General features: G+C 40.1%; 1 protein-coding gene across 1 annotated transcript; it reads right to left on the bottom strand.

Moving 5' to 3' along the window:
* Positions 1 to 10,847: 10,847 nt before the first annotated feature.
* LOC114112477 (olfactory receptor 9G4-like) lies at positions 10,848 to 11,782 on the bottom strand. Its single transcript, XM_042232805.1, is given in 2 exon segments — positions 10,848 to 11,041; positions 11,044 to 11,782. Coding segments are annotated over 2 exon segments (933 nt in total).
* Between the last annotated feature and the right edge of the window lie 368 nt (positions 11,783 to 12,150).

Genomic DNA, 12,150 nt, shown 5'->3' with positions numbered 1-12,150 from the left:
TACCTAAAGAAACAAAAGACATATATATCGAAAACTATAAAACAGTGATGAAAGAAATCAAAGATGAAACAAATAGATGGAGAAATATACCATGTTCATGGATTGGAAGAATCAATATAGTGAAAATGAGTATACTACTCAAAGCAATTTATAGATTCAATGCAATTCCTATCAAGCTACCAACAGTATTTTTCACAGAATTAGAACACGTAATTTCATTATTTGTATGGAAAGACAGAAAACCTCGAATAGCCAAAAGCAATCTTGAGAAAGAGGAATGGAACTGGAGGAATCAACCTGCCTGACTTCAACTATGTTACAAAGCTACAGTCATCAAGACAATATGGTACTGGCACAAAGACAGAAAAATAGATCAATGGAACAAAATTGAAAGCGCAGAGATTAATCAGGCACCTATGGAAACCTTATCTTTGACAAAGGAAGCAAGAATATACAATGGAGGAAACATAATCTCTTTAACAAATGGTGCTGGGAAAACATGTCAACCACTTGTAAAAGAATGAATCTGGAACATTTTCTAACACCATACACAAAAATAAAGTCAAAATGGATTAAAGATCTAAATGTAAGACCAGAAACGATAAAACTCCTCAGTTCAGTTGAGTTCAGTCACTCAGTCGTGTCCAACTCTTTGCGATCCCATGAATCGCAGCACACCAGACCTCCCTGTCCATCACCAACTCCCGGAATTCACTCAGACTCATGTCCATCGAGTTGGTGATGCCATCCAGCCATCTCATCCTCTGTCATCCCCTTCTCCTCCTGCCCCCAATCCCTCCCAGCATCAGAGTCTTTTCCAATGAGTCAACTCTTCACATGAGGTGGCCAAAGTACTGGAGCTTCAGCTTTAGCATCATTCCTTCCAAAGAAATCCTAGGGCTGATCTCCTTCAGAATGGATTGGTTGGATCTCCTTGCAGTCCAAGGGACTCCCAAGAGTCTTCTCCAACACCACAGTTCAAAAGCATCAATTCTTTGGCACTCAGCTTTCTTCACAGTCCAACTTTCACATCCATACATGACTACTGGAAAAACCATAGCCTTGACTAGATGGACCTTTGTTGGCAAAGTAATGTCTCTGCTTTTGAATATGCTATCTAGGTTGGTCATAACTTTCCTTCCAGGGAGTAAGCGTCTTTTACTTTCATGGCTGCAATCACCATCTGCAGTGATTTTGGAGCCCCCAAAATTAAAATCTGACACTGTTTCCCCATCTATTTCCCATGAAGTGAAGGGACCAGATGCCATGATCTTCGTTTTCTCAATGTTGAGCTTTAAGCCAACTTTTTCACTCTCACTTTCATCAAGAGGATTTTTAGCTCCTCTTCACTTTCTGCCATAAGGGTGGTGTCATGTGCATATCTAAGGTTATTGATATTTCTCCCGGCATCTTGAATCCAGCTTGTGCTTCCTCCAGCCCAGCTTATCTCATGATGTACTCTGCATATAAGTTCAATAAGCAGGATGACAATATGCAACCTTGACGTTCTCCTTTTCCTATTTGGAACCAGTCTGTTGTTCCATGTCCAGTTCTAACTGTTGCTTCCTGACCTGAATATACGTTTCTTAAGAGGCAGGTCAGGTGGTCTGGTATTCCCATATCTTTCCGAATTTTCCACCGTTTATTGTGATCCACACAGTCAAAGGGTTTGGAATAGTCAATACAGCAGAAATATATGTTTTTCTGGAACTCTCTTGCTTTTTCCATGATCCAGCAGATGTTGGCAATTTGATCTCTGGTTCCTTTTCCTTTTCTAAAACCAGCTTGAACATCCTAGAGGGATATATAGGCAAACACTCTTTGACATAACTCACAGCAGGATCCTCTATGACCCACCACCAGAGTAATGGAAATAAAAGCAAAAATAAACAAACGGGGCATAATTAAACCTAAAAGTTTTTACACAATGAAGGAAACTATAAAAAAAAAAAAGGTGAAAAGACAGGCTTCAGAATGGGAGAAAATAATAGCAAATGAAGAACCTGACAAAAAATTAATCTCAAAAATATGCAAGCAGCTCCAGCAGCTCAATTCCAGAAAAATAAACGACCCAATCAAATAATGGGCCAAAGATCTAAACAGACATTTATCCAAAGAAGACATACAGATGGCTAACAAACACGTGAAAAGATGCTCAGCATCACTCATTATCAGAGAAATGCAAATCAAAACCACAATGAGGTACCGTCTCACGCCGGTCACAATTGCTGTTATCCAAAAGTCTACAAACAATAAATGCTGGAGAAGGTGTGGAGAAAAAGGAACTCTCTTGCACTGTTGGTGGGAATGCAAGCTAGTACAGCTACTATAGAGAACAGTGTGGAGATTCCTTAAAAAACTGGAAATAGAACTGTCATACGACCCAGCAATCCCACTGCTGGGCAGACACACTGAGGAAACCAGAATTGAAAGAGACACATGTACACCAGTGTTCATTGCAGCACTGTTTACTATAGCCAGGACATGGAAGCAATCTAGATGTTCATCAGCAGATGAATGGATAAGAAAGCAGTGGTACATATACACAATGGAATATTACTCAGCTATTAAAAAGAATGCATTTGAATGAGTTCTAATGAGCTGGATGAAACTGGAGCTTATTATACAGAGTGAAGTAACTCAGAAAGAGAAACACCAATACAGTATACTAACATATATGAATGGAATTTAGAAAGATGGTAATGATGACCTTATATGCAAGATAGCAAAAGAGACACAGATGTAAAGAGCAGACTTTTGGACTCTATGGGAGAAAGCGAGGGTGGGATGATTTGGGAGAATAGCACTGAATTGTGTATATTATCATATGTGAAATAGATCACCAGTCCAGGTTCGATGCCTGAGACAGGGTGTTCAGGGCTGGTGCCCTGGGACAACCCTGAGGGATGAAATACAGAAGGAGGTGGGAAGGGGGTTCAGGATGGGAAACACGTGTCCACCCATGGCTGATTCATTTCACATTATGGCATAAACCACTACAATATTGTAAAGTAATTAGCCTCCAATTAAAATAATAATTTTAAAAAAGAAAAATAGCTTCTAGTCAAGGGAAACATTTACCTGAACATGAAAGTTCAGTTTTACTGACAAGCACCTGAGGCAAAAGAGATTCCATTTTGGGGCTAATAATTTATTTCAAGTCTTTCCACTCAATTGTGCTGGGAAACAAAAATTCCTTAAAAAACAAAAGAGTCTATTTAAAAAGTTAAGAGGCAAGACTGTTACCTCATGAGAAGAAAGGTGTATTTGAAGATTACAAAGTAAAAGATTAAAGGTGGTTTTCATCATTTTTTTGTCTTTATATTTCAGCATGACTTAATTCCTTTTGGTAGCAAGCAGGCATGAATTAATATATTACCTATGTCAATGAAAAATTAGTGAGTCTGAGAAAGAAATGGAAAACTTTTATTTAAGCCAAATTGAGAATTATAACATCTCAGAAAACTCTGAGAAGGCTTCTGCACTTTAGAAGTCAAGTTGTCATTGTTTGTTGTTCAGTTGCTAAGTTGTGTTTGACTCTTTGCAACCCCATTAACTGCAGCAAGAAGTCGAGGCACAGTTATAAAAGTTTTTTGAGACAGAGAGATGTACATTAAATAATGGATTATTGACAGGTTGAAAAAAGTTAGTCACTCAGTCATGTCTGATCCTTTGTGACCTCATGGACTATAGAGTCCATGGGATTGTCCAGGCCAGAATACTGGAGTGGGAACTCTTTCCCTTCTCCAGGGGATCTTCCCAACCCAGGGACTGAGCCCAGGTCTCCCGTGTTGCAGGTGGATTATTTACCAACTGAGCAATCAGGGAAGCCCACTGACAGTTACACAATCCAAATCTAAATATGCCCGTGACCCCTTACAGCATCAAGAAGCAAGGTTTTCTTTTAAGGAGCTGTTGACTCTGGGAAAGGGTTGGTCTTTACGATTGAGCATGCGTTTCTGTTGATGGGTCGATGCATGATGCTGATACACGATGCACAGCACGGAGGAGAGAGGAGATCAAAGGACATCAAAACTCTTTTTTTTAATCTCTAAATTTTTCTCGTGTCATAATAAAATATGAATTTTATTTCACGTCTATGTAATAGAACTTTAAAAATGTTTAATGTGGTTTTGCCAGTGTTTATAAATATATTTTATATAAATATTGACATTTTTATAATACACTTAGAACTTTTGCATTTTTAAATTACCATTTATCCATATGTGGACAGCTAAACGATATATTCCAAAGTGAGCTTAGTAAGGAAAGTTATCTTTCTTGAAGAATTTTTTACCAAATGTGTGTGAAAGCAACAGCATCTGTTTATAGAGGTATGTACTCAACAAGAAGCACCTTCCAGGGACTTCCCTGATTGTCCAGTGGTTAAGACTTCGTCTTCCAGTGCAGGGGATGTGGGTTCAGTCCCTGGTGAGAGAGCTAAGATCCCACATACCTCATAGCCAACAAACAAAACATAAAACAGAAGCAATATTGCAACAAGTTCACTAAGAACTTTAAAGAGTCCGCTTCCAAAAAAAACAAGCTCTTTAAAAAGAAAGAAAAGAGGACAAATAAAGGTAAAGGAGACCAAGTGTCATTATTTCCCTGAGTGCTCAACACTATTTCCTTCCCTTTACAGCTTCTTCAGGAAGCATCAGAAAACACTGACTCTCTTTAAAAATAAGTAACTAAAGGGTTAAATTCCTATGCTACTTTATTGTGATTTCTAAAATCCCACAAAAATGCAATTACCTTCTTTTGCCTTTAATGGAAGGTCTTTGGGGACTGATCATGAGTGAATGGATTATTAAAATGCTGAATATTCCCTTTCAATGTGATAGCTTTTGGAGCTTTTTCTCCTTCATTTCTCCCTTCTGTCTTTCTTTTTGTCCTTTTTCTATGAACAGATTTCATGGTACCCTAGAATCTATCAGGAAGATCAGGTTCTTGACAAAGTTTTGCTTTTACCTATGTGACCTTGAGCACATCAGTTTTCCACTATATTTGCTAGTTCCTTCCTCTGACAAGGACTCAGCCCCTTCACCTCTAAGGTAGTTTTTATATATAACATCTCTGTAAGTAAACAAATATGTGTGTACGTGTGCTTTGACCCTCAGCAGTTGGTAGCTAACTCTTTAGAGAAACCTGAAGCCTGGCTTCTAATGTTTTGGAGTTCAATCCTACAGTAGCTTCTCTTGCCATCACCCATAGCATACTGATGGTAGCTCCTGCCGAACTTCACAAGGGTGCTAATGACTCCCTAAACAATGTGTTTCTTCAGTTCAGTTCAGTCGTTAAGACATGGCTGACTCTTTGTGACCCCATGGACTGCAACATGCCAAGCCTCCCTGTCATCACCAACTCCCGGAGTTTACTCAGACTCACATCCATTGAGTCAGTGATGCCATCCAACTATCTCATCTTCTGTCATCCCCTTCTCCTCCTGCCTTCAAGCATTCCCAGTATTGGAGTCTTTCCAAATGAGTCAGTTCTTCCCATCAGGTGGCCAAAGTATTGGAGTTTCAGCTTCAGCATCAGACCTTCTGATGAATACCTTGGAAAAGTAAATGTTCTCGAAGCCCTTGGGGAAGCCAGGTGAGAGGTGAGGAGGGTGATTTTTAGGCAGCCATGGAGTAGATCACACCTAATAGGTCATTTACAATATTTCTGTCGTCCATCTTCAATACCAAGCCAAGTTGGTCTGACCCTCTTATTTCAAATCCCACACACTTGCTTAGTGTTCCTGTGTCATACTAAACACAGAGTTAGCCATACTAAACTCAGAGTTCCATTGTCCTTGGTCTCACGCTCTCAGGATCCATTCCTATATATATTCTCCACACTCTTGCCAATCTCAATTAGTGATGTCCTGCAATTATTAGCAGATCAGATTTGGCATTTCACTGTCTGGGCTATGTGGGTTTTGAAATTTCACACCAAACACAGAGGAAAAGGAGGATGATGGGGTTGAGTGTAAGGGAGGCTTATTTTTGCATGTGTTCAACCCTCCAGGTGCAATCATAAACAAGACAGTGCTGTGAAAGTTCTTATTCTCTAGATAAAGGGGGAAATCATTGGATTTTGAAATGAGATTTAAGGACTTGAGATGAAAATTCTCAGATTTTTACTTTTCTGCCCAAATGCCCCTATCCCCTGCCTCAGAACCTCACTCCTTTCTGGTCATATTCTTATCTTTCCTTAAATACCAAATGAATTTCTTTGGGGAGGTAACTCTGCACTGCTACAATATGGTCATAGCATCTTTCCTCAAATATAGTTTCCCAAGGACCAGAGGAAGTGAGAGATTTCTTCAGATCCATAGTTTATGCTTGCTGCCACCTGTCTGTTTTATCAGTTGGTTAGTCTCAGGTTTAAACTGCAGTGGAAGCCAACTCCCCCCATAATGTTTATAGTCTCCATCTGAAAGCTTCTCTGCTACAGGAAGCGACCCCTCGGTGCTTTGTTTCCACCTAGCTTTCACTCCATGATGCCACTGGTGATCACTCAAGTAAGTCTGATACTACTGCAGGGGCTTCTCAGGTGGTGCTAGTGGTAAAGAACTCACCTGCCAGGGCAGGAGACATAAGAGACATGGGTTCAATCCCTGGGTCAGGAAGATCCACTGGAGAAGGGTACGGTAAACTACTGCAAGATGCTATATGTTACCACTGTGCCATTTCCCACCAGGATGAGTTTAAATGTCTAATCTCCAAATATGTGAACAATTCAATTATATTTGAATGTTTGTCTCCTGAGACTGCTCTAACACCAATATCTGTTATGAACCTGGCAGGTAGTGGAAGGTCACACAAACTGGTTAATTTGGTGAGGGTTTAATAAAGGTATTAATATAAAAGAATGTCTAAGGCTTGCATAATTTCCAGACTAATGTGATAAATCTAGAACTAATAACTTCTGAGAGCTGTTACCTCCTCTGTTCCTGGAGGAATCAATATATGAAAAGAAAGAGGCTATGAGCACTGAAGGGGAAGCTTTGAAATGGGCCATCCAGCAGGATCTATGGTTTAGGTCCAGGGATGAAGCTAGCTATGACATTTTTGCAAGAAAGGAGGCTGGGAAAAAACACTCTGACCCTATTCTCTTCCCTCTAGCCACAACCACTGGCTAAACACACTAAGTACGCAGAGAACAAATGAGCCCACGGATGCAGTTAGTACAGCGGAGCATCCTGGAGCAGAGATGAGATTAAAAGGATGGAGCATGGGTTTAGAACAGAGGAAAGGTATTCAACTTGTAACAAAGGCAGCAATGGAGACAAAGACATGGAGAACAGACTTGGGATAGAAGGCGTGGAAGGAGACCATGGGCCAAACGGAAGGAGTAGCCCGGGAACACGCACATTACCATATGTAAAACAGATAGCTGGTGGGAATGTGCTGTGTGGCTCAGGGGCACAAAGTAGGGCTCTGTGACAAACCTAGAGATGTGGGGTGGGCTGGGAAGTGGAAGGGTGGTTCAGAAGAGAGAGACACATATATATATATCTATGGCTGATTCATGTTGCTATATGGCAGAAACCAACACAATACTGGAAAGAAACTCTCCCTCAACTAAAAATAGATAAATTAAAATGTTTATGAAATAATATTAATGAACATGTGACTTTAATATGCACATGATTTTAATAACATATGCATATATATGTATGTTCTGGACATATATATATATATGGTATATATATATATATGGTATGCATATGTATACACATAAGTTTAATTTGGCTTCTACATAACTAAAGAAAAATGAGAATGAAAATTCTCACTAGGAAAACTTAGTCTCAGAAAAAAATGCTCTATCTTCAGTTCAGTCACTCAGTTATGTCCAACTCTTTGTGACCCCATGGACTGCAGCACACCAGGCTTCTGTATCCATCACCAAGTCCTGGAGCTTCCTCAAACTCTATGTAAAACTCATTGAGTCAGTGATGCCATCCAACCATCTCATCCTCTGTCGTCCCCTTCTCCATCTTACTAATTCCCAATTTCCCAAAAAACAGTTTTATTTAATTGCAATTAAATACTAAGGGTTTGCAGGAATCTACAATCCTGGGGGTGCAGAAGCTGATTTAAATGATTCTGAGACAGGCATTCTAGTCTTTCTAATTCTATTATTTTCCTCTATTTCTCTGCATTTATCACTGAGGAAGACTCTTGTCTCTCCTTGCTATTCTTTGGAACTCTGCATTCAAATGGGCATATCATTCCTTTTCTCCTTTGCCTTTAGCTTCTCTTCTTTTCCCAGCCATTTGTGAGGCCTCGTCAGACAACCATTTTGCTTTTTTGCATTGCTTTTTCTTAGGGATGGTCTTGATCCCTGCCTCCTGTACAATGTCATGAACCTCCATCCATAGTTCATCAGATCTAATCCCTTGAATCTATTTTGCACTGTCACTGTATAATCATAGGTGGTTTGATTGAGGTCAGACCTGAATGGTCTAGTTGTTTTTCTTACTTTTTTCCATTTAAGTCTGAATTTGGCAATAAGGAGTTCATGATCTGAGCCAGAGTCAGCTGCTGGTCTTGTTTTTTTTGACTGTATAGAGCTTCTCCCTCTTTGGCTGCAAGGAATATAATCAATCTGATTTTGGTATTGATCATCTGGTGATGTCCATGTGTAGAGTCTTCTCTTGTGTTGTTGGAAGACAGTGTTTGCTATGACCAGGGCGTTCTCTTGGTAAAACTCTAGTAGCCTTTGCCCTGCTTCATTCTGTACTCCAAGGCCAAATTTGCTTGTTACTCCAGGTATTTCTTGACTTCCTACTTTTGCGTTCCAGTCCCCTATAACGAAAAGGGCATCTTTTTTGGGTGTTAATTCTAGAACATCTTCTAGGTCTTCATAGAACCGTTCAACTTCAGCTTCTTGAGCATCACTGATCAGGGCACAGATTTGGATTACTGTAATATTGAGTGGTTTGCCTTGGAAACAAATGGAGATAATTCTGTCATTTTTGAAATTGAATTCAAGTACTGCATGTGGGGCTTTTTTTTTTTTTTACTTTTAAAATCTTTAATTCTTAAATGCGTTCCCAAACATGAACCCCCCTCCCACCTCCCTCCCCATAACATCTCTCTGGGTCATCCCCATGCACCTGCCCCAAGCATGCTGCATCCTGCGTCAGACATAGACTGGTGATTCAATTCTTACATGATAGTATACATGTTAGAATGCCATTCTCCCAAATCATCCCACCCTCTCCCTCTGAGTCCAAAAGTCCATTATACACAGCTGTGTCTTTTTTCCTGTCTTGCATACAGGGTCGTCATTGCCATCTTTCTAAATTCCATATATATGTGTTAGTATACTGTATTGGTGTTTTTCTTTCTGGCTTACTTCACTCTGTATAATCGGCTCCAGTTTCCTCCATCTCATCAGAACTGATTCAAATGAATTCTGTTTAACGGCTGAGTAATACTCCATTGTGTATATGTACCACTGCTTTCTTATCCATTCATCTGCTGATGGACATCTAGGTTGTTTCCATGTCCTGGCTATTATAAACGGTGCTGCGATGAACATTGGGGTACATGTGTCTCTTTCAATTCTGGTTTCCTCGGTGTGTATGCCCAGCTGTGGGATTGCTGGGTCATACGGTAGTTCTATTTTCAATTTTTTAAGGAATCTCCACACTGTTCTCCATAGTGGCTGTACTAGTTTGCATTCCCACCAACAGTGTAGGAGAGTTCCCTTTTCTCCACACCCTCTCCAGCATTTATTGCTTGCAGATTTTTGGATCGCACCCATTCTGACTGGTGTGAAGTGGTACCTCATTGTGGTTTTGATTTGCATTTTTATACAGATGGCTAACAAACACATGAAAAGATGCTCAACATTTGGGGCTTTTTTGTTGAGTATTTGGCCACTCCATTTCTTCTAAGGGATTCGTGCCCACAGTAGTAGATAATGGTCATCTGAGTTAAGTTCACCCATTCCAGTCCATCTTAGTTCGCTGATTCCTAGAATGTCGATGTTCACTCTTGTCATCTCCTGTTTGATCACTTCCAATTTGCCTTGACTCATGGACCTAGCATTTCATCTACATCAATTTAATATTTTGCCAAATATTTGGCCCCATATTAAATTAATGTAGAATACATCAATTTTACAAAGACAAATTTACAATGATATTGTCTATGTACTCATTTAGAGCTCTTGAATAAATATGGTGGAATTACTTCCTAAAAATAAACGTGTATAAAATCTTGAGTCAATTTCCAAAAATTTAGCCACTCCAAATATTTTACCCACAGAATGAAGTTTGTGCACTAAGTTTCAAAATCAAATTTTATACAAAAATCCATCAAATTCATTTTTGTCTTTAAGACTTTCCAAAGTTAATCAGGCAGATAAATGTTATGGAAAATATAGTATCGCTAAGAAGCATAATAAGTTTCCCACAGTGGCTCAGTGGTAAAGAATCCACTTGCAGTTTAGGAGATGTGGGTCTGATACGTGGGTCAGGAAGATCCCCTGCAGAAAGAAATGGCAAACCACTCTAACATTCTCATCTGGAGAAACCCAAGGACAGAGGATCCTGGCAGGCTACAGTTCCCGGAGTTGCAACAGTCCAGCATGACTAAGCATCTAAACCACAACTACTGAATCAAGCATACTACAGTATGTTAAAACATCAAACATACCAATATCGTATATTTAAAATCATTTAATCACAAAAAGGGAGTAATAAAAACATATGGTTTAATCAGTGTTCCTTCTTTTAAGTATAACATGCTGCATTTACTTGAAATATGGTAATGTTTACAAACATGTTAATAAGCCAATAACCTAGAAAATGCAACGGGAACATTCTGCAGAAAAGATAACCTTCATCTCTGAGGTCTTATGGTCTTTGCTGCTTTCCAGAAGGCCTCTTTGACGTCTTTGTTTCTCACGCTATAGATGAGAGGGTTGAGCAGTGGGTTGATCACAGTGTAGAACAGGGCAGCCGTTTTGTCTCTCTTCAGGGAGTAGGCGGAACTTGGCCTTGAGTGCATGAAGAGCAAGGATCCATAGAAGAGTGTACGGAGACCACGTGTGAGGCGCAGGTGGAGAAGGCCTTGCGCCTTCCCGAAGCCGTGCGGATCCTCAGAATAGCGAGAAGGATGTGGAAATAGGAAATGATGATGACAAGAATGCTCAAGAGGACTGTGAAACCCACAAAACCCAGGAGGACCTCCTCATAGACCTTGGTGTCTGTACACGACATCTTCACCAGTGGTGGTGCATCACAGAAGAAGTGGTCGATGATATTTTTGCCACAGAAACTCAGGCAAAAAGTGTTGGCAGTATGGGCTATGGCATTCAAGAAGCCTCCTATATAGGAGCCAGCAACAAGTCTGGTACAGAGAGAAGGGGACATAGAACTCGAATAAAGTAGCGGGTTACAGATTGCCATGTGGCGGTCGTACGCCATGGCTGCTAGGAGAAAGCACTCAGTGTAGGCTACAACGCAAGAAAAGAATAGCTGGGCTCCACATTCAGCCAGGGAAAGGCGCTTATCTTCTGAGACACAAGTCGCCAGGATTCTGGGAGTGTACACAGAGGTGTACCAGAAATCCAAGAAAGACAGATTGCCAATGAAAAAATACATAGGTGTGTGCAGGTGGGAATCAATACGGATTAAGATAACCAGGGTCATGTTCCTGACAAGGTAACCAAATACAGTCAGAAATATCCCAAATAGTATTAGTTGCCACTGGGGGTCTGTTGAGAGACCCAGTAAGATGAATTCAGTCAGGATGGTGCGATTTCCAACATCCATGTCCACTGGGAGAAAGCTTGATAAGATAATGAGAAAAAATTGCTGATTTTTCTTTTGGAATAAAGAAATAGAGGTATCAATTAACTCAACAACTGCTAGGAGGCACATTAATCCCTTACAAAGTCACTAAAATATCACATCTTCAATCTATCACTTGGGAAGACCACTAGAATTGGGGGAAATAATTGACTTCAGAGTTAAGGCTTGCACTTGCTATTTGCTTAATGCAGGGTTAGTATCTGAGTCTCATCAAATGGATGAACAAAATAATGATACTGACAGGTTGAATGACTGAGTTAAGCAGATACACAGGAAAAGGTCAGCCAAATGTCTGGTACATGATGAGAGGTCAAAACTTTGAGTATTCT

The sequence above is a fragment of the Ovis aries genome, chromosome 15 (assembly GCF_016772045.2).
Source record: "Ovis aries strain OAR_USU_Benz2616 breed Rambouillet chromosome 15, ARS-UI_Ramb_v3.0, whole genome shotgun sequence".
NCBI lineage: Eukaryota > Metazoa > Chordata > Mammalia > Artiodactyla > Bovidae > Ovis > Ovis aries.
This window is presented reverse-complemented; position numbering and strand designations above follow the sequence as displayed.